At 45.9% G+C, this 24,211-nt stretch overlaps 1 protein-coding gene across 1 annotated transcript; it reads right to left on the bottom strand.

The window, feature by feature from the left end:
* Nucleotides 1-18,021: 18,021 nt before the first annotated feature.
* On the bottom strand, nt 18,022-23,753 carry LOC119972298. The gene is made up of 2 exons (XM_038808785.1): nt 23,597-23,753; nt 18,022-19,427 (listed from the first exon to the last, which is right to left on the bottom strand). The coding sequence occupies exons 1-2, from the start codon at nt 23,636-23,638 to the stop codon at nt 18,513-18,515; spliced, it is 957 nt and encodes a 318-aa protein (XP_038664713.1). The 5' UTR covers nt 23,639-23,753; the 3' UTR covers nt 18,022-18,512.
* Nucleotides 23,754-24,211: the final 458 nt, after the last annotated feature.

Here is a 24,211-nt window from a genome sequence, read left to right as displayed (position 1 = left end):
TTTACCCTATGATTTTGTTATTGTTAATCTCCCAGGCAGCTTGGTCACATGATAAATGCCTTGAACAAGTTGCTTTTTACGAGGAATCATAAAATCGTAGAAATTACAGTGCAGAAATTCAGCCCATCAAGTCTGCACCAGCCCTTGGAACGAGCACCCTACTTAAGACCACGCCTCCACACTATCCCTAAAACCCAGTATCCCTGCATAACCTTTTGGACACTAAGAGGCAATTTAGCATGACCAATCCACCTAACTTGCAAATCTTTGGACTATGGGAGGAAACCGGAGCACCCGGAGGAAACCCGTGCCAGCATGGAGAGAAATTGCAAACTCCACATAAACAGTCACCCAAGGCGGAATTGAAACCGGGACCCTGGAGCTGTGAGGCAACACTGCTAACCACTGTGCCAACGTGCCATCCTTGAACATCCATAGAAAGCGAAGGGACCATCACCCCATCATAGAATATAATAGAATAATTTTCCACCAAAATTAAATGGGTCATCACAAATATGTGCCCAGGTCTACTCTTCATTGACTACATTGGCTTATGTCCATGCCTTGGACATAGGATACTGCTCATACAATGCACCATGGGATACTGCCCACACATTGCGCATTGGGCGGCGCGGTAGCACAGTGGTTAGCACTGTTGCTTCACAGAGCCAGAGACCCGGGTTTGTTTCCCGGCTTTGGTCACTGTTTGTGCAGAGTCTGCACGTTCTCCCTGTGTCTGCGTGGGTTTCCCGCGGGTGCTCTGGTTTCCTCCCACAAGTCCCGAAAGACATGGTGTCAGGTGAATTGGACAGTCTGAATTCTCCACCTGTGCACCCGTAGTGTGGCGACGAGGGGATTTTCACAACTTCATTGCAGTGTTAACGTAAGTCTACTTGTGACAATAAAGATTATTATTATATGCAATGTGCTGCTTGTCTTCCTGGTGGATGAGGCAAACAATTAAACCCATATTTGACTGTTGTGTAATGATCAACAAGGAGCTGCTATTCTTGGGAATGGCAAGAGGTCAAAGAAGCATTTGCTTGAGCAATTGGTTTTCTATTGCTCCACTATGCCAGGCATGTTTGGGTGTCTGTAAGCACTGACCATTTTCAAATTGCACTCAAGTTCTTCGAGCTGAGGCAGATTATAATTTGCCAATGGAATTGGTGGCCAATTCATTTCAGGCAATGCAAATTTTTATTTATGTGACTTTCACGATATTCGATCTTTTAAAATTAATTTACAGAAGATGTGGCTCGGCCAGTGTTTAACACTCATCCTAATAGCCCATGAGATAGTGAAGGTGAGCTGCCTTCTTGGACTACTGCAGTCACTGTGGTTCAGGTACACTCATGGTACTGTTAGGGAAGGAGTTCCAGGATTTTGAGCCAGCAACAGTAAAGGAACAGCAATATGTTTCTAATCGGAATGGTGTGTGGCTTGGAGGGGTACTTGTAGATGGTAGTGTTACCATGTGTCTCCTGCCCTTGTCTTCCCTGATGGTAGTAGTCATGGGTTTGGAAGCTGCTGCTTCAGGAGCCTTGGTGAATTCCTGCAGTGCATCTTGTAGATAGCACACATTACTGCTCATATTCATCGATGGTGGAGGGAGTGAATGTATCTGGAAGGAGTGCCAATCAAGCGGGATTCTTTGCCCTGGCTGGTATTGAGCTTCTTGAGTGTTGTTGGGGTTGCACTTATCCAGGAAAGTGGGGAGTATTCTAACCCACTCCAGACTTGTGCCTTGTAGATGGTGAACAGGCTTTGGGAAGTCAGAAGGTGTTACTTGCCACAGGATTCCTAGATCCTCACCTAATAATAATTAGAATATAATTGCTTATTGTCACAAGTAGGCAGCAGTGAAGTTACTGTGAAAAGCCCCTAGTCGCCACATTCTGCCACCTGTTCGGGGAGGCCAGTATGGGAACCTGCACTTGTAGCTACAATATATATAAGGCTATTCCAGTTCAGTGGTAACTCCCAGAATGTTGATAGTGGGATAATTCAGCGATGGTAATTCCATTGAATGTCAAGGAATAATGATTAGGTTTTCTCTTGTTGGAGATGGTCATTTCCTGGCACTGAATGTTACTTGTCACTTGTCTTCCCAAGCCTGGATATTGTCCTGGTTTTGCTGCATTTGGACGTGATCTACTTCAGTTTCTGAGGAGCTGTGATTGGTGCAACCATCAGCGAACATCCCCACTTCTCACCTTATGATGGAAGGAAGGCTATTGATGAAGCAGCTGAAGGTGATTGGACTTTGGACACTACCCTGAGGAATTTCTGCAGTGATATTCTGGAACTGGGATGATTGACCTCCAACAACCGCAACAATGTTCTTTTGTGTCAGGTATGACTCCAATTTGGAGACTCCTAAGCGGACAGATAGGTATCCAGACATGCCATATAAAAAACAGACCCAAACAAAAACAAAAAATAGCACAATTCCCTTATTTTATTTTAAATGAAATTTGTTTCAGAACACATTGACATTAAGAGTAGAAGTTCAGCTTGACACAGATCCTATATTCAGTTGTGTCATGGCCGATCGGTCCCTCAACTCTATGTAAACACCGCTGTTCCATGTCCCTTGGTACCCTTACTGAGTAAATACTTAAGGACCTCAATGTTGAAAACTGCAGTTGTCAAATATTTCACTCTTGAAAGGCCTCACTTTCATTTTAGCATTGTTCTCAAATTCAGCTACTGAATTAATTTTTGACCCATTTTAGTATTCAACATTTCCGTCACTGGGTGAAAAGTGACTTTCAAGGTTAGGCTTGCAGGCAATGTAAAACCAATTTTTGTTGTCGTAGAAGTCAGAACTTGCTGTACTGAAAAGCACAGATGGAAGGGATAGCAATTTAGCAGTGAATCTAATCTGAGCAGGCATTATCCTTCCTGTTGAATTTGTGGGTCACGATTGTAAAGTGTCCCATGCAAACTCCTAAAACAGGCTCCAAACACTTTAAATATAACAATGCGTTGAAAGCCCCCCCCCCCTTTTTTTTGAAGCGTGGTCACTGTTTTTTGCATGCAAAGCAGCAGCCAATTTACACACAGCAAGATGCCAGAAAGAACAATATGATACTGACCAGATAATGGATGGAATTTATTGCTCCCCCCCCAGAGATGGTTGGGAAAACTTGGGGTGGACAGACTGATTGTGGATCTTACGTTGCCACTTTACTTAAAGGTCTCATCCTATCATGGTTATTATTCAACTAGTTGTGGGTGGAGGTCATGCTATTTGGGCAAACTTCCAAATAAAACTCTGACAGACATACCCACTGCCTGATGCAGCATCCCTCACTCTCAGATATCCTGTGCTCAATAGGGGTATTCACTGACAGCAAGGAGAGAGCTCAGGAAGACACTCCACTGCCCTTTACACTCAACACCCCTGTTTTCATTGCCTGGGTCGCCTTGATTGGTACCGATGACCCTGCTCCACTCACCAGCACTCCAGGGTCCCAGTGATGATCTTCATCCCCAGTTGTACTGGCAGTGAGCACCACTCCAGTTGAGCTGTCAGCACTGGCGTCTGATCGGCCACAAGTTATACGAGGCTTGGAAATGTCTGCCAGGAAATTGCCGCAGTCAGACTGAGAGCTCCAATGGCAGCAGTGGGCTTCATGATAGGGGCTTAATCCTGATGGGTCTGCGAGAAATGACTGCGGTGGGGTTGCCAATGGCTCTCCCAGCCATTAGGAGGGGCTGGAGAGCGAATATTAAACTTTTCCCAGTTGTGTTTGCTATCTGACATTGGTTGAGGATTAAATATTGGCCAGGACACTGAGGATAGATCCCCTATCTTCTTTGAAATACATCCATCTGAAAAAGCAAAGGGCGTCTTGATGTATTGTCTCCTCTAAAAGACTACACCACTGACTGTGCTCCCTTAGTAATTCACTGGAGTGTCAGCCTTGATTTTTTGTGTCCAGCTTCTGGAATGGGACTTGAACCCACAACCATCTGGTGACAACACAACCAATGAGGCATAGCTGACAGTTGTGCTTGGGTGAGTTGCCATGGTGATTTAACCAAATCTGGAACATTGTCGTGAGTATTCTGATGGCCTGAGCCTGGCGTTTAATTTTCAACAATCTTTGGGCCTTTTGGATTAAGTGGGCACTTGTCAATTAATGCGCCCAGACCAACATCTATCCCTATATGTTGATGCGGCAGACCAATTCTCGATGTGAGAATCATATGATGATGGCGTTTATAGAGTATCTGGGGAAAAAGTGTTCCTAATGAGAGGAGGGTAGGTAAATGAGCACAGAAGTGGTAAACAAGCCTGAGAGGAAATATGGGTAAGTTTATTTTTTTGCTCAGAGTGTGGTTATAACCTGGAATGCATTTCCTGAAAAGGTATTAGATGTAGAATCAATATTAGCTTTCAAAAATGAATTGGATGCCAACTTCAAAAAGGGGAATGGTTCAGGATGATGGGACGAACTCTTTATGTATGCTCGCACAACTAACACAAAAATAAAGATCCCAAAATCAAATTTTATGGATTCATATAATCTCTACAGTGCATAAGGAGGCCATTTGGTCCATTGAGTCTGCACCTGCCCTTCTCTTGAGCACTCTACCCATGTCCCTCCCCTATGCATCCTACCCTATCCAGGTAACCTCATAACCTAACCTATACATCCCTGGACACTAAGGGGCAATTTAGCATGGCCAATCCACCTAACCTGCACATCTTTGGACTGTGTGAGGAAACCGGAGCACCTGGAGGAAACCCACGCAGACAGGGGGAGAACGTGCAAGCTCCACACAGTCAGTGACCCAAGGCTGAAATTAAACCCGAGTTCCTGGCGCTGTGAGGCAGCAGTGCTAACCACTGTGTAACTGGGCTTCCCTCTTCCAATGGCCAGTTCCAACAGTGTATTCAGTGGCCTCTGAAGAGAAGCAGCCTTGGTCCACACTGGGAATTCACACCCCACCCCAGTCAGCTGGTCATACCGGCTCCTGGTCTTGCTGGACAATCGTTCTATGTCAATTGAAAAGGAAACCTGCATTTATATAGTGCCTTTTACCACTTCAGGAAGCATCAGAGTGTTTCACTGCCAATAAAGCACTTTCTGAAGTCTGGTTGGTTGACAAGTCATTCACCTGTTCGTGTGTGGAAAGTCCTTCACTCTTTGAGCAAACCTGTGGAGACACCAATGAATACACTCCAGAGAGCGCAGTTCACAAGCACCATGTAGCAGGCCAACAGTGCGGCATTGATTTCCTCATGCCCAAGCTGCCTGCTTTATGATCACTGATACAGTCAAATATGTTTAACAATATATTTTAAAATGACATGCCAGAACATATCCAGAAAATTGTTAATGAAAACAATGGAATATCGCAAACAAACAACACATAATCATCTTTGCCAATTCACTTTATACCTGCCTTCTGTGTGACATGGAGCTGGATTCTCTGTCGGTTTATGGGAGCAGGAGTCTTAGGTCCCGCTGGAGTGAATGGGAGATTTGGCTGAGATGTGACCTGGCTGTGGACTATACCATCCCACACGAGAAGCAGCAGTCTGAGCTGGTTTACAAGCAACAGAAAGGGCACTTGCAGTGTAACAGGGTTGAGAGGATGAATGACATATTCCTGAGAGTGGATAACAGTTTCATGTTCCATGGATCTACTCCCCCAGACAGATTATTTAAAAATGAAAAACAGCCAAGAGCTTTGAGTTCCGTGCAATAGTGTCCGAGGCCCAACCACCTTCAGATGATTTATCAATGACCATCCAGCCATCATAATGTCAGAAGTGAGGACGTTCACTGATGGTTACACAGCGTTCAGCACCATTCACAACTCCTTAGATACAGAAACAGCGCATGTTTAAATGCAGCAAGACCTAGACGATATCCAAGTTTGATCTGACACGTGGCAAGTAACATTCACACCACACAAGTGCCAAGCAATGACCGACTCTAACAAAAGAGAATCTAGCCATCGTCTCTTGACACTCAAGGCCATTACCATCACTGAATCCCCGCCTATCAACATCCTTAGGGTTACCATTGACAAGAAACTGAACGGACTAACCATATAAATACTGTAAGAGCAGGGCAGAGGCTCGGAAAGCCTCCCGTATCCCTAAAACCCTGTCCATCACCCTACAACGCACAAATCAGGAGAGTGATGGAATACACTACACTTGCCTGGATGGTTGCATCTCCAACAACATCAAGAAGTTTGGTACCATCCAGGATGAAATAGCCCACTTTCTTGACACCCACATGAAAAAAGTAGTCATAAAAAATCATTCTAGGGGGTCACTGTGAGAAAATAAAATGTTGGGCTGGATTCTCTGCCACCTGCTATCAGTAGTGGAGTTCCAATTGTGGCGGAGAATCCACAATCGGGCAAAAGCGAGATTTGTGCCAGGCGCCGATTCTGGTCCGTGCTCTGATACCCTGCTGGCGGGAGCATCGGGCTTGCGCCCTGTTACCGTGATGGTTACCGGTTGCGGGTGTCCTCCCCCATTCCCCCGCGGTGCCAGGTGCGCCATGATCCAGCAGATATGTTGCACTGTCTCCCAGCTCAGCCAGCATCTTCGATGGCATGCCCCATCCAGCAGATCATCAAATGACAGGCGCTACCAGTACACACGATGCTTCATGCGGTGTCTCTTTTGCACCTCCTCCTCCTCGACCTGTTGGGTGGCCAGCTCTTCAGGTTGCCTCCTGTTCCTCTGGGGCAGGTTCCGCTGCTACAGCTTCCTACTCCGAGAATCTCCAACTCGTACAGCCTCTGTGCATCCTACAGTGTTGCAGCGACTAGGATGAACTGCTGGTTGAATTCTAGTATCCATTGTCTGCAGAGTGTGGAAGGTAGACATGTTAGCATGGTGTGGAATCACGTGCCTAACCAGGTCCAATGGGCTATATGGTGGCACCAGTTGGCACTGCGGACCATGTATGTACCCTCCCCCCCCCACATCGCTGCACCCCTGACCCTGTCGGTGCCTTTGTACTGTGGGGGCCTTTGGCCCTGGCACACCCCCTGCCCCCTTCTGCCAGGGCTACTGGAAGCTTGCATTGCCCAAGCTAGCAGCACACTCCCCAGCCCCTATCCGCCGCCCCCCCCCCCCCCCCCCCCCCCCCCCCCCCCCCCCGGAGAGGCCACTGTGGGTGTTGCCCTTGAATGGGTTGCGTGATGCCCTACCAGCAAATGGCGGCCGAGGGGGGTTGTATGGCCGAGGATGAGGTGCAGGAGTGGGGACTGGGATGCGTGGGTGGTGGGGAGGTGTCCCCCATACAGACCGTGGCACACTGCAGAACCATTGACAAAGTTCGGTGACCAGTGGGGTTCTCTGCATGATGGCTATTTTGCATGCTATGGCAATGGCAATCCATGCCTGGACACCGCCCCAATCCCATGGGAGATCACCCCGGCTCCATGGCCCATTTCCATATTTACCCCCCCACACCCGCTCAGCCCTTGCAGGTGTCCCCCCAACCCAGCCAGTCCGCCCACTATCAGGACTGGCAGTCCTCAGTCGCGCCTCTCCGTGACCTACCTCCTCTTTCTCTCTCATCAGCCACGGTGCGTATTTCCCGATTTTTAAAAGCACAAATGAACCTCGCCGTCGAAAATTCCCCCCAGTGGAGGTGAAGCATTGCGGAGGCCCCGGCGAATACCGGGTCAGGCCTGCTGAGGAAATGCAAATGGCGTCTACTGTATGTGCGGAGTAGAACACATTGACGCTGCTGTCGAGGCATCAGAGAATTGCGATTTGGAGTGCAACCGCCGCCCATCACTATTTCGGCATCAAAACCGATTCTCTGCCGAATTGCGTTTCACGATTCTGGCGTCGGCCGAGGGAGAATTCTGTTTGGCATTGATTCTCTCCCTTAGAAAAGGAAATGACCCTCAGCATAATGTAAATAAAAAGCTGACCTCAAGCAGGATGATTAACGGGGGAGGAGGGAACCACCCTGACATTTTGGGTGCCCGTTCTGTATCTATTGGTCAGAAGGGTTTGAATCGATGATTGACTCTGGGTAAGCTGTCGTAGGCCCCAGAGAAGAGAATATGAACAAATTCTTCGGGAGTGGGGAAATCCTGGCAGGATACCGTGCTTGTCAGTCATCAACCCTCTTCAGATAGAAGAGGTAGATGGGGAAGACCGAGGGACGAGCTCCCAAACACATTGACTAAAGAGCCCAATGCTGCCTTCGCGAGCTACTGAAATCAACATACTCTATACCAACCCTCCGTCCATCGACTGGGATCAGTAAACTACTCTTAACTGTCATGGCCCATATACATTTTTGAGAGTCGGTTCGCTCAGTTGTCTGGATAGCTGATTTGTGATGCGATGCCAACAGTGTGGCTTCAGGTCCTGTACCCCGGTTGAGGTTATCCATGAAGGCCCTGCCATCTCAACCTTGCCCCTGGCCTGAAGTGTGGTGACCTTCAGGTTGAATCACCACAGGTCAGCTCTCTCTCAAAATGGGAGAGCAACCTATGATCCTCAGGAACAATGGTGACTTTAGTTTCATTTTTTCAGCCCAATTAATTAATGCATCATATCTAAACTGTTGCTTCTTAAAAAACATTCTTAAAATTACTTATGAATAGTTGACTACCTATCTAAAGCATCCGATGCCCCACATCCAAAGCATCTTGCAGTCTGAGCTAGCATGGGAGAACTCGGTAGTTTGTATTTGTGCTATAATGAAAGCTGATTGATCGACCATCAGACGCTGCGTCATGGCGAGTACACAATTGTACTAATGGCATTGACAACCACTTACATGCTCAAAAGATTGAGCTTCAAACGCTGTATAAAACCATGTACAAAATGGGTGCTGGATGCATTCTTGTTCCTTGACATTGCATGCACGATTTCTAGCAGGTCAGCCAATGCACCAAGCATTCATTCAATGTGGCCATAAACCTCCTTCCTTCTCTGCTGAAGTGCTGATCTGAGTCATCTGCAGCTGGACCCCTGTGTGTAACCACTTGATTTCGCAAGCAGTCGCTTGTGCCATCTGTGTCTCCTGCCCTGGCTGCAGGTCACTCATGTAGGTGTCTATCCACACATATACCCTGACTCTAATCTATCTACTGAAGGATCCACTGTGTCCGTATCTGAGCTGATGGATGTGAGTGAGAGATCGAGTGGCAGTATTTCATTGGCATCACTGTCTTCCTGTCCTTCTTCTGTTGCTCTTGTACCACTGCTGGCCAGTTTGAAGTTCTTGGATATATGTGAAAGGAGAAAGGCAGAATGCTTAATTAACTCAGTGGGCAGGAAGGATATTAGCTGTGACAATGTGGAATCTGTATGGGTAGAGCTGAGAAACACCAAGGGACAAAAAACATTTGTGGATATTGTATATAGACCCCCAAACTGTAGTGGTGATATTGGGAATGGCATTAAACAGGAAATTAGAGACCCATGTGATAAACGAACACCTCTAATTATAGGTGATTTCAATTTGCATATAGATTGGGAAAATCAAATTAGCCACAAATACCATAGAAGAGGAATTCCTGGAGTATATATTGGATGGTTTTCTGGACCAATATGTTTAGGAAATATAATAATAATATAATAAGAACAGGCCATTGTAGATTGGGTAATGTGCAATGAGAACAGAATCATTGGCAAGCTAGTTGTGTGCTAACCTTTGGGGATGTGCGATCATAATATGATAGAATTTTTCAGCAAGATGAAGAGTGAAGTAGTTGATTCTGATACCGAGCATCCTGAATCTACGATGATATGAGGTGTAAGTTGGCTTTGGTTGATTGGGCAACATTACTTGACAGTGGATTGGCAATGACAAACATTCAAGGACCACATGGGTGAACTGCAACAATTGTTTATTCCTGTCTGGCACAAAAGTAAAACGGGAAAGGTGGCCAATCCATGGCTTACAAGGGATATTAGAGAAACTATTCGATCCAAGGAAGAAGCATACAAATTGACTAAGAAAAACAACATGTCTAAGGATTGGGAGCTGTTTAGAATTCATCAACAAAGAACCAAGGAATTAATAAGGAGAAAATAGAGCACGAGAATAAGTTTGCAGGGAACATAAAAACTGACTTAAAAGTTTCTATAGGTACTTAAAGAGAAAAAGATTGGTGAAGACAAATGTAGGTCCCTTACAGTCAGAAACAGGGGAATGTATAATAGGGTCCACCGACGTCGATGCTACGACCAAGAAAACATAACAGCGCCTATATTGCCTCAGGAAACTAAGGAAATTCAGCATGTCCACATTGACTCTTACCAATTTTATAGATGCACCATAGAAAGCATCCTATCTGGCTGCATCACAGCAACTGCACGGCCCAAGACTGTCAGAAACTACAGAGAGTTGTCAACGCAGCCCAGGCCATAATGCAAACCCGACTCCCATCCATTGACACTGTCGACACCGCCTGCAGTCTTGTGAAAACAGGTAGTATAAGCAAAGATCCCTCCCACCTGCATTATTCTCTCTTCCAACTTCTTCCGTCAGGCAGAAGATACAATAGTCTGAGAACACACACTAACAGATTCAAAAACAGTTTCTTCCCTGCTATTAGCAGATTCCTGAATGACCCTCTTATGGACTGAACTGATCTCTCCATGCATCTTCTCTACTGAGTAGCACTACACTCCATATGCTTCACCTGATGTCTATGTCTATGTATTTACATTGTGTGTTTATAGTATGTCCTCTGTTTTTCATGTATGAAACGATCTACCTAGACAGCATACATAACAATATGTTTCACTGTACCTCAGTACACATGACAAAAAATCTAGATCAAATTAAGGGGACAAAGAAATAGCTGAGCAAATAAACACATACTTTGGGCGCGATTCTCCCATATGGGGAGAAATCGTAAGGCTGGCGTCAAATCCGGGCGGGTTTGACGCCAGCCCCCCCCTTCCCGACTGGGAACCGATTCTGGTCCCCGGTCGGGGCTAGCATCCCGACGCCGTAAACTCCGGCATTGCGGGCTTAACGAATTTTGTTAAGCCCGCTTGCCAGAGTTAGCGCTGGCTGACGCGTCATATGATGTCAGCCGCGCCGCGGATTGGAAGACTCCAACCCGCGCATGCGCGGGCGACGTCATCGCGCATTTGCGCGAAACCCGCGCATGCGCGGGCCGGGATGCCCCTCAGCCGCCCCGCAAATGGATACTGCGGGGCGGCGGAAGGACAAAGAGTGCGCGGGCATCGGGCCCGCTGCCTGCGATCAGTGTCCACTGATCACGGGCCCATGGCACCCTTGGCACGGCCGTGGTACTGCCGTGCCAATCGGTGCCATGGTTTTAAAAATCGACAGTTTACGGCCGTTTTTACGAACGGCCATACCAGGTGTGTTTGCCGTTCGTAAAAACAGCCGTAAAGGGCTGGGAACTCGGCCCATCCATCAGCTGAGAATCGCTGCCGGCCGTAAAAAAACGGCGGCAGCGATTCGTATCGGGAGTCGGGCGTGGGGGGGGGGGAGAATAGCGGGAGGGCGTCGGAACAGCGTGGCCGTAAAATTTTACGAGCCACGCTATTCTCCGCACCGTCGGGAGTGCGGAGAATCGCGCCCTTTATTTCTGTCTTCACGAATAAGGACACAAATCAGATACCAGAAATGTTGGGGAATGGAGGGTTTAGTGAGAGGGAGGAATTGAAAGCGATCAATATCAGTGGGAAAAATTGATGGAATTGAAGGCTGATAAATCCCCTGTATGTTTTCAAGAATCAGGTAGTTATAGCACTTAGGGCAATTGGGATCAAAGTATATGGGAAAAAGCAGGATTAGGCTATTGAGTTGGATGTTCAGCAATGATCTTAATGAATGGCGGAGCAGGCTCAAAGGGCCGAATGGCCTCCTGCTGCCCATTTTCTATGTTTCTATGTCTAACGCGAGCATTCTATGCTCGGTTTGAGCAGGTAACCAACAACCCGCTATTGAGTGCCCCAGCAACCCATAATTCACCCAAACCCACCATCACAGTTTCCGAAGTCAGATCGGCCTTCCTGAAAGTGAACCCACGGAAGGCGATGGGCCCGGACGGGATCCCTGGTCGTGCACTCAGAGCCTGCGCGGACCAGCTGGCAGACGTTTTCACTGACATCTTTAACCTATCCCTACTCCACTCCGAGGTCCCCACCTGCTTCAAGAAGACCACCATCATACCGGTACCAAAGAAGAACCAGGCAACGTGCCTCAATGACTACCGCCCGGTGGCCCTGACATCAGTTGTAATGAAGTGCTTTGAGAGGCTGATCATGAAGTGCATCACCTCCATACTCCCGGAACGCCTTGACCCACTTCAATTCGCATACCGTCGCAACCGGTCCACATCAGACGCCATTTCCCTGGCCCTACACTCATCCCTACAGCATCTCGAAAACAAGGACTCCTACATCAGACTCTTATTTATTGACTACAGCTCCGCCTTCAACACCATAATCCCAGCCAAGCTCATATCAAAGCTCCAAAACCTAGGACTTGGCTCTCCACTCTGCAACTGGATCCTTGACTTTCTGACCAACAGACCACAGTCAGTAAGAATGAACACCAACACCTCCTCCACAATAGTCCTCAACACCGGTGCCCCGCAAGGCTGCGTACTTAGCCCCCTACTCTACTCCCTGTACACACACGACTGCATGGCAAAACTTGGTTCCAACTCCATCTACAAGTTTGCTGACGATACGACCATAGTGGGCCGGATCTCGAACAACGACGAGTCTGAATACAGGAGGGAGATAGAGAACTTAGTGGAGTGGTGCAACGACAACAATCTCTCCCTTAATGCCAGCAAAACTAAAGAGCTGGTCATCGACTTCAGGAAGCATAGTACTGTACACACCCCTGTCAGCATCAACGGAGCCGAGGTAGAGATGGTGAGCAGTTTCAAATTCCTAGGGGTGCACATCACCAAAAATCTATCCTGGTCCACTCATGTCGACACTATCACCAAGAAAGCACAACAGCGCCTTTACTTCCTCAGGAAACTAAGGAAATTTGGCATGTCCACATTAACCCTTACCAACTTTTACAGATGCACTATAGAGAGCATCCTCTCGGGCTGCATCACAGCCTGGTATGGCAACTGTTCGGCCCAGGACCGCAAGGAATTTCAGAGAGTCGTGAATACCGCCCAGTCCATCACACGAACCTGCCTCCCATCCATTGATTCCATCTACACCTCCCGCTGCCGGGGGAAAGCAGGCAGCATAATCAAGGATCCCTCCCACCCGGCTTACTCACTTTTCCAACTTCTTCCATCGGGCAGGAGATTCAGAAGTCTGAGAACACGGACGAACAGACTCAAAAACAGCTTCTTCCCCACTGTCACCAGACTCCTAAATGACCCTTTTATGGACTGTCCTCATTAACACTACACCCTGTCTGCTTCATCCGATGCCAATGCTTATGTAGTTACATTGTATATCTTGTGTTGCCCTATTATGTATTCTCATGTATTTTCTTGAATTCTGTTCAATTCCCTTTTCTTCCCATGTACTGAATGATCTGTTGAGCTGCTTGCAGAAAAATACTTTTCACTGTAACTCGGTACACGTGACAATAAACAAATCCAATCCAATCCAATCCAATCCAACATACCTAAAAACAAAACAGATTATCTTGTTATCATTGTCTTGTTATGCTCTTGGCATAACATAAGCTGCTTCCTTGATGTTCACTCTGACAAAGGAAGGTTCAGACATGGAGATAACTTCAACACGTTTATTAAACTATTTACAATTTTCCTACTCGGATTCACCACTACTGTTAATCGTTCTATAGCTACTCAGACTGACGAACCAGTCTGCTACAATGCAGGTGGTGGGTGTGATGTTGAATCAACCCTGTGTCTGTCCTCACTGAGTGTCTCCACTGGAAAGAGGAAGATCATGTGTGCTGTGTCCTTTATATATGGGTTGGTGTAATGCCCCCCTGTGGTAGTGTCACCTCTGTGTGTATCGTGAATGCCCATTGGTCGTGTCCTATCTTACTGACCTATTGGTTGAGTGTCTGTGTGTCATATCTCTGGTGCTCCCTCTAGTGTCTAGCTAGTCTACGCGTACTTACATTAACCCCTTGTGTATCTACAGTGATGCATATCACCACAATTATCACGTTGCAATTGGTGGAAGATTGTGTATGCAAATAGGCTGTTTGCTCTCCTACATTATAACAGTGATTACACTATAAATGTATTTTATTGGCTATAAAGGACTTGGGGACAACCTGAAGTTGTGAAAAGAGCTAGACAAATGCTGCTAAGACCCTCAGGACACACCGGATCGGAGTTGCTGGTCGGTGCTGCGTGTGAAAGGCAAGTGGAAAGTAAGAATTGGTTGCTTACACCATCGTACTTTTGTATCTCCAGCTTCTAAATCAGAAGTTCTTGCAGGATGAGGGGAAATGTGAGAAGGCAAATCTGTGTAATAATACCTTCACCTTTGATTGATTCAACCATGCTGCTAGCCCAGGCCTCATTAATGGCTGCACCAATAATGGTGAGCTTTGTCTCCATTACCTGGGTAACGACATGCAGACTTGTAATTCCCCAGTCGTTTAGCTGTTGCTGCCTCCAGCTATCTGCAAGTGATTTGACATAGACATGGAGCCAACCCGCTCCATGGCAGCCCACGCTACAGCAATAATACACTGTGGATGGGTTTAACAAGGGCCAACTGGCTCTTCTGCTGCTCATCAATCCAATTGCCTGGCAGTGCGAAGTGGGCATAAGCGAGTCCAAAGGATGAAGGCCCAATGGATCCATGGAACATGCAGGTATGTGGCCCTGGTCAGAGAGGTTTTATCTGGTCAGGGGAAGGCTAGAGGTTTGGGTTTAAGGCTGAAGGGATGTTAGGAAGGAAAGCGAAAGGGAGGGGGGGTTACGTATATGTGTGTCATCCCAACGTCCTTCCCAACCTCTGAGGGTCTGAAGATTGCATTTAAAAGATCAGGCTGTCCGCTAGCCCTCCCCGCCCCCCCCCCCCCCCCCCGCCCCCCACCCCCAAACTGCAGTGGTAATGTTGGGAACAGCATTAACCAGGGAATTAGAGACGCATGTGATAAAGGAACATCAGTAATTATGGGATGTTGATTTTGCACCAACCACCTCTCATGTTATAGCGGTGGGCGGGAAGGTGGTTGAGTGGGCAAGTGCACATTTTACGTCTCTCCCACCAGAAACATACTTGGCAGGGGCATGTAAAATGCAGCCTCTGGTTTCAGCAGTGCTAATTGTGTGAGGGTGGAGCATATAAATGACAGGTGGAAGTCTCCGACCCCCCCCTCCCCCGCTGGGTCGGAGAATCGCCGCGTGAATCGCGCCATGGTGCCCCAATGCCGGGACGCGATTCTATGCAGAGCGTAGAATCAGCGCCATTGGGGCCGGCGTGGCTGGCGCGGTGCCGGTCGGGGTATGCGGCAACTCTCCGACCCAGGCCAGCATGGGCTGGCGTGCCAATTCTCCGGCCTGGATGGACCGAGCGGCCATCATCGGAAAGCCGAGTCCCATCGGCGCTGTTCTAACATCCTCTGAGCCGGCGGGATCTCGGCGTTGAAGGGGCCGCGGGCGGCCTGTGGGGGGGGGGGGGGGAGAGGGTGTCCGACCCCAGCGGGACCTCCATAGAGGCTTGGCCTGGGAATGGGGTCCACTGATCGGCAGGCCGGCCTCTCTGCCCCCCACCTCCTTTCCTCCGCGCCGGCTCCTGTACCCCTGCACCATTTGGCGTCGGGGCCGGCGCGGGGAAGAAGGCCACTGCGCATGCGCTAGTTGGTGCTAGCCCAGCTGCGCATGCGCGGACCCCGCAGCGCCGGGTTCAGGCCAGGATCGGCACCAGGAGCGGCGTGGGCCGCTCCTGCGCCATGCTACCCCACTGTGGACCGCAGAATGGGGTCCCGGAATGGGTACCGATGCCAGAGTAAAACATTCCCATTTTTACACCGGCGTCGGCACTTAGCCGCCCGATGGGAGAATCCCGCCCATTAGATGTGTGTTGTGATTGAGAAAGACTAATGGTAAATGAATGGTGCACTGAGCAGACCATCAGGCAAGTGTTGCTGTTGGCAGGCGGGATATGACACATGAAGTTGCCTTCAGTGACTTTGGCCACTCAGGTGAACTTATTAAACTTTTACGCATTGCTTCTACATCCTCAGGGTTTGATTCCTGACATTGACTAACTGGTACCACTCTCTTCTGAGAGTTAATCTGAGGGGCCCCTTAGCCTCTGGTGAATAGTACACATCTCTTCTCCTATGCAGTTCCTCCACAAGGCATCCAGTGCAATGTCAAAACATTGGTCCTTATTGTCTTCGATGTTGAATCACAGAGACTCACAGAACTGTTACGGCGCAGAAGGAGGCCTTCGGCTCATCATGTCGGCACTGGTTCTCCAAATGAGCATTATGACTTAGTGCCATTCTCCTGCCTTTTCCCCATAACCCTGTATGTTATTTCTATGCAAATAATAATTTAAGAATTGAATGTCCCGATTGAACCTGCCTCCAGTACACTTCCAGACAGTATATTGCAGACCCGACCCACTTGCTGTGTGAAGACGTTTATTCACACATTGCATTTTCCTCTCTCACATTAAATCTATGTCCCCTCATTTGTGATTCTTTTATAAACAGAAATAGTTTCTCCCTGTCGACTCTGACCAACTCCCTCATGATTTTGAACATCTCAATTAAATTTCCTCTCAGCCTTCTTCTCTCCAAGGATCTTCACAACCCTCATCCCTGGAATCATTTTTGTAAACCTCTTCTGCACTCTCTCCAATGTGCTCACTTTCTTTCTATAATGTGGCGCACTGGAATGTACACAATATCCCAGCTGAGGCCGAACTGGCTGGTTTAGCTCAGTGGGCTAGACAGCTGGTTTGTGATGCAGAACAAGGCCAGCAGCGCAGGTTCAATTCCCATACCAGCTGAAAATCCCGAACAAGCGGCGGAATGTGGCGACTAGGGCTTTTCACAGTAACTTCATTTGAAGCCTGCTTGTGACAATAAGCGATTTTCATTTCATTTCATTTCACAGTAACTTCATTGCAGTGTTAATGTCAGCCTATTTGTGACAATAAACATTATTTTTCTTATTTTTTATTAACTGGTGTCTTGTATAATTTCGGCATCACCTTCTTGCTCTTGTGCTCTATGTCCCTGTTAATAAAGTCCAGGATCCTCATCCATCACCATGGTCTTGGTGGCTATTATGCTATTCTTGTATCTGTCCGATGTCAGAATCAGCTGTAGAACGACTTCCAGCCACAATGCACCTGCCCTTTCAGATGGGCAGGTTGGTTTTAAGTAAAGCAGAAATTAAAATGAGAAAATGCTGGAAAAACTCAGCAGGTCTGATAGCATCTGTGCAGAGAGAAACAGTGTTAACATTTCGAGTCTGTGTGGCTCTTCTTCATTGTTTAAGTAAAGCAGATGAGCTGTAACTGGTGCCGGCCTCTTATAATTTTGTTGTCCCCCCCGATGCATGCAGTCACTCAACGTTATGGTTAGCACTGGCTGCATACTGCAATCATGTTAATTAGTAGGCAGAACAATGTTTGCTTTCTGCATATCATATAAGCAACAGGTTAATCCCACATTGTGATCCCCATGCTTTTTTCTGGCGGCTAGTCCCTTATGATTCCAAGATGTACTTCGCTTTACGACGTGATATTGCGCCCAAGAGCATAATGGAATCTCGTTTCGAAAGGGTCAAATCTAATTTGCAATTAATACAGATGCTAAATGTCAGTAGAACTCTTTGAATTATATCAATTCCTCTGAGGATTCTTATGCCTTGATATCCACCTGGGTACCATCTGTACACTTGGCACTGAAAACATTTAATTCCATGCAAGCCACCGTACTTATTGTGCTATCATATACCAGTGATTGAAGTTCAACCTTCAAACTGGAATATTTCTATTCTGGTGCATCTAAACAACAGGAATCACACAATTATAGTAGGAGAATTCAAAATTAACTTGCATATTCATAACATAAGGAACAAATAGACATTCTGAAATTTTTAATATTTTGCCATCATCTATTTTATTCACATGCGTATTTCCATTTGGATGATCAGCTTTCTAATGGGAATAGTTGAGTGCCAATGGTATTCTTTTCATCATATTCAAAATTGCTTCTTCTTTGTTATTCAAATTTGTCATTTGCAGTGAGATTTTCCCTTCCATCATTCAATCTCAGCAACAGTCCGACTTTCGAGAATAAAGTCGATTGCAATCCATGGAAAATGGAACATTTACTTGGAATATTAAATTTAATATACAGCGGACAGACCTTCCCAGAGTGCATTATTTGAGCTCTCCCAAATGGTTATGATAATCTTTTTTCAGCAGTTTGGCATTTTGCTGATATTTATTTCTTTAAGTAATTTTCTTATGCAAAGCTAGTTTCCCAAAGCATCAATTGTTACTGACTTGAAGTACGTAACTGGCTGTCATTTGTCTGAAAATGTATTTCCATTTGCTGAAATAAGGCATGCTATCCACTATTTTTTCTTGTACATTTTCTTCTGGCTTCATGGCTGAGTAGCTTACTTGCTTCACAGTGTTCCTTCTCTGTCTGCTGGCTCGTAGGGTTAAGTTGTTCATTGATGTTGCCATTACTAAAGGTTAATCGTAATGGTTTTAAAGGTTTATGCTTATCATGAGTTCCATCATCATAATCTTTTCCTTGCCTCAGCCTTAGTTTCCCTCTGACAGCCTGGAGTGAGGCTACAGGGTTTTCATGAGGAATATACCTCTGTGTATCATGTCCTTTACCAGATTTGCCATTGATGTTTGTGCTCTTTGGAATTAAGGGTTTACTTGGAAGCGTTGGTTCTTCGAATTTCTGATGGGTGATTGAATTTGAGATCTTGGCAGGGAGAAATGGTACTTCTTGGAGCAGATGTTTTGGGGTTTTATGGTTTTCTGGAACTGTCTTTTCAGTCAGCTTTATCTTCTCCAGGTTTTCCAGCTGCTTGTGATTTCTCACTTTTTTTGGCTGGTGTTCAATACTAATTGCTCCATTGGAAGCCAACTTCTCGGCAGCGAACTTGGCCTCCATTTGAATGCCACTAAGCTTCTCAAGTTGGGCTTTCTTGACATCCTCAGAGAGTTCTAATGGAGCCAACTTTATTGGCTTTTTAGGAAGCAGTTTATCCAATTCGTTGTTGGCTTCTTGATATGACTTTGGTGATGTAAACTTGAGCTGTCGTACATCGGAGTTGGCAGATAAGGATACATCATTATGACTGTCCACATGACTGACATAACCGTCATCACTGCTTGTTGAAGGATTTGCACCCGATGCATTCAAGCTCTTCCCGCCTTTCGTTTGGCTGAGATTCAGGATGCTTAGTTTATTGGAGGTATTTTTAAGTTTGGATTTTGACTTCCCCTCGGTTGGGATACCCTTGAAAACAATCAATCAATTTGGTTAGTGTTTTAGAAATATATGATGTACAGAGTGGTGTCACACATTCTCAAATTTGTCTTTGGTATCTTTAAAAGACATTTTAATTCGCAAATAAATGATCATTGGAAGTGATTGTTCCTGGCAATAGGAGCAGTGAACCTGAGTGAAAATATGTTGGTTGATTGAATTTTGCAAACAGTAACCCAGGTTGCTATATTAACCTCACCATTTCATCACATTGGGGGAGAATATGGGACTTAAGCACATAATCGTTGATAATTACTTCATAATCTTCGATTTGGTTTTACTAAATGATACTTCCAGTAAAAGATGGTACTGTGAAGAGAGAAGGCCTTAAGGAAACTTTTCATTGTTCCTGGGGAGAGATGAAGATGTGACTACTGAGCTGTAAACTATAATAACGCAGGGAATTTGTAGTAATGCCATTCGGAAGATCGAAAATAAAAATAAAAACTTGCATTTACCATGACCTCAGTGAATCCCAAACTAGCTTACAGCTAATGAAGTCTTTTGAAGTGTAGAATTTTGGAAATATGGCTACTCATTTGTGTACAGCAAAATCAAGGAATGAGTTAATGACCAGAAAATTAATTTTAGTGATATTGATTGAGAGATAAATATTGGCCTGGATACCAGGGAAAAGTCCCTATTTCATCCTTACATAGTCCCACAGGGTCTTTTTGTCTACCGGACACAGTAACTGGGGCCTCAGTTTAACATCATTTTAGAAAGACAAGCATCCCAGTATTGGAGCGCTCCCTTAACATGATACTGGAGTGACAACCTAGATTATCTTGTTATCTTGGTTTATTTTGTCTATTTTGACTTACTTTATTGTATTCAAAATTTAAAATCAACAATTAAGAAGTTGAGTATGAAGGAGAACACTAAAAATAGTTTTTATTTGCACAAAAGATGACACAATTGTGAAGTAAGTTATCAGGGAAGGCCATTGAAGCAACAAATTTAAATGAATCAAGAGGTAGCTAGACTTGTTCGACAGGAGGGTTTGAAAAGTAAAGTTGAACTGTTAAAAAGGGGATGGTTTATATTGTACTGATTCATTTTGTTGTAATTATTAAATAGTTTGAGTGGGGCAGAGCAGTAAGTGAGAAGGATGGATGTTCCATTAAACTTTCAGCTTTAGTTATGCCTATCACCCCTTTCTCCCCATTCCAATTGGAACATCGCCTCCAATATGCATTACGCTTCTGACTCTAACTTGGAAGAACTCATCTATCTATTAGTTACTTCTTGCTTGACCATAATCATTTGGAAATTAGGCTGATATTTAAACTAAATCTTTGGGAAACCAAAAGGACAGAATTTAGACACGATGCTGGATTTTTATAACGGCTTTCCCATTATAATACCTCAAGAAAGAACGTGACAACTGAATCCATTAACACCTTAAGTATAGATATCGCATATATACAGTGACAGATGGATACTATGAATGCCATAGTAGTAATCATATTAGTAAAAGCTCCCACTGACCTAAAGATGCTGATTATGGTTATTTTGTCATTTCTGATAGAGCTATCTATCTGTAAGTGAGAATAGAAACAGGACGTGGTCCTATAGAAACGCAGTGAAAGTTGCCATAGTCCCAGAGGTCCATAGGCTGCTCTCCCCTTTTGAGAGAGCTGACTGGTGGTGATTTAACCTGAGGGTCACCACACCTCAGGCAAGGGGCAAGGTTGAAAAGGTGGCACCTTCATGGATAACCTCAGCCGGTACGGGATTTGAACCCCGTTTGGCGACGCTCCACATCACATATCAGATGTCCAGTCAATTGAGTGTATGGGAAATGGGGCAACTCAGGGTACAAGACAACTGTCTCAGATAATGCCAGAATGTGATTCTGTGACCCCGAGTTGAATTTGATGCTTTTTTCTTCAAAAGCACCCAGTTTTTTTTGGAAACTCTTACATTACATTGTAATCTTCTGTGCCCTATGATTCCAATTTCCTTTCCTGGGAGCAATCTGGAGTCTGTTACATGAATTATTATATTTTCTAATATAAGCTTGGAGTCACCCGGCTGTTCTGCTTCACACTGCTTGTTTCACTGGTGAGTCACTGTCATATATTTTTATTGATCGCCTATATTTTGTGCAGTTTATTTATGTTACTATTATCTGACCAGCTGTGCTGCTTGCATTCCTTTGCCCTTCATATCAGAAGCATTAAATAAAGAAACAATAGAGGAAAAATAGGTCATCATGTGGAAGAAACATAATAATAACTAAATCTAAAAGCATGCAAATGCGCCGAGTGGAGAAAAATATACAAAAGCCAATAATAGACAATGATCGCAATAACAGCATTTATATTACAAGATGTGGAGATGCCGGCGTTGGACTGGGGTCAGCACAGTAAGAAGTCTTACAACACCAGGTTAAAGTCCAACATGTCTGTTTCAAACACTAGCTTTCGGAGCACTGCTCCTTCCTCAGGTGAATATATTACAAATTTAAGAATAAAAGAAAAGGCATCAGAAGTTTCTGTTTGGAAGAAATATGGGTTTAAGAATGTCACTAATCTTCAAATTAATTGTTCAGTATGAGCACGCATATAACTATTGTGTTGGTATGAATTAACTTTGCTTGTTATGCTGTAACCTCTACCATTGAAATAACAGATATTAGGGGCTGGATTCTCCCAAAATGAGACTTTGTACCCATGCCAGCGTAAAATCGGTGGAGTTTTATTCCCAAAATTCCTTGAAAAAAGTTAAACAAATTCTCAGCTCTGCAGGGGGCGAGCAGGGACCCGCAGATACGGGGCCCTGCACTTCCGGGTCAGAGGCCGCACATGCGCACGCCGGCGACCTCCAGCGGCCACGCCGTGCTCCGTGGTGGACTCAGACTCCGGAGCCATCCGATCGGCCACGCGCTCGAGCCTCAACCCCCGCACATTTAATCACCGGGCGCCTATAAAACACCCCCTCATCTCCGATCCGCCCGCCCCCGACCAGGGCGGCCGCGGACTGAGTCTGCAGCTGTCGGGCGAGCATCCCGACCGGCAATTGATGGTTAGTTCCACACTGTCGGGAACTCGTGGGCAGCATGGTAGCATTGTGGATAGCACAATCGCTTCACAGCTCCAGGGTCCCAGGTTCAATTCCGGCTTGGGTCACTGTCTGTGCGGAGTCTGCACATCCTCCCCGTGTGTGCGTGGGTTTCCTCCGTGTGCTCCGGTTTCCTCCCACAGTCCAAAGATGTGCAGGTTAGGTGGATTGGCCATGGTAAATTGCCCTTAGTGTTGGGTGGGGTTACTGGGTTATGGGGATAGGGTGGAGTTGTTGACCTTGGGTAGGGTGCTCTTTCCAAGAGCTGGTGCAGAGCCGATGGGCTGAATGGCCTCCTTCTGCACTGTAAATTCTATGAAACTCGGCCGGTTGGGAGCGGACGTTTGCTGAGTGGGCCTCTGGCAATGGGCCCCCATGGCGCGCCGTACTCCACATGACACTGATTTTCGGTGCAGGGAGAATCGCTGGACCAGCGCTGGGACTGATTTCCCTGTCAAACTGGATTCTCATCCCTGGCACCGGTCAGCTGCAGAGAATCCAGTCCAGGAATTTTATATCATTGAATCGTGTTAGTGGGCAATATTTAGATGGTGCAGTTTGAAGGCCACCGTGTGTGTGCAAAAGAAACTGAAATAATGAAATTCAGCACCTCAATTTCAAATACTCCAATATTAGTGAAATAGAGTGAAATTCAAATACTCCAATAGAGTGAAAATAAAATATTCATAAATTAATCAAAATCCTTCATTTGGGTCGTTACATATTCTAGCTACAATTGGATTGAGAAGTAGATAGATAGTCAGATTGATTAGTAGATAAATAGAAAGATAGATAGATAGATCAATAGGCAGGCAGTGAGGCAGGGAGGCAGGCAACGAAGCAGCGAGACAGCTGGGCAGGGACTCATGAAGTTACGCAGGCAGAGGGACAGTGAAACAGGCAGGCAGTGAGGCAGGCGGGCAGGGTCTCAGGAAGGTAAGCAGGCAGAGGGGCCGTGAGACAGGCTGACAGTGGAGGGAGACAGTGAGAATGGCAGGCAGGCAAACTGGCAGTCAGATGAACAAATATACTTGGATAGACAATTGCTTTATAAATGTCAAGGCCTAACTTACACGTCTTCCCAATGGTCCCTGGCTTGGTGTTTGTTTGATCATCTCCCTGCAGCTTTCACCTTCAGTACTGTGCAGCCCAGAGACTAGGGAGCTCTCAGCATGACTGCACTATGGATAAGGGATCTATAAATGTCAGGATAAGATAATTACATGAAGATTAGGGTCACTGCTTAAGCAGGTCATTGCAGACAAATTCACGTCAGTCTGTGCAACTGATGCTCATCAGAATTGACTGACATTCTTAAACCAGCAGAGAATTTAATATTCATTATGTAAAATAAATCTGAATAGAAAACCCGATAGTTAAATTTGAAGGAAAGTCCAAAGGCAATTTAAATATTCACTCTATACAGCTTTAATTTATATCATGTTTTTCCACACTCTGCAGCACTTTGCACATGGATAGCAGTTTTGGTTATAGATTTCATAGAATTTACAATGCAGAAGGAGGCCACTCGGCCTATCACATCTGTGCCAGCCCTGGGAAAGAGCATCCTACTTAAGCCCACACCTCCACCCCAACCCCGAAACCCAGTAACCCCACCTAACCTTTTGGACACTAAGGGGCAATTTTGCATGGCCGGTCCACCTAACCCTCACATCTTTGGACTGTGG

Source organism: Scyliorhinus canicula, chromosome 10 (genome assembly GCF_902713615.1).
Source record: "Scyliorhinus canicula chromosome 10, sScyCan1.1, whole genome shotgun sequence".
In the NCBI taxonomy this organism is placed as follows: domain Eukaryota; kingdom Metazoa; phylum Chordata; class Chondrichthyes; order Carcharhiniformes; family Scyliorhinidae; genus Scyliorhinus; species Scyliorhinus canicula.
The sequence above is the reverse complement of the archived record's forward strand: the minus strand, read 5'-3'. Positions and strand labels throughout refer to the sequence as shown.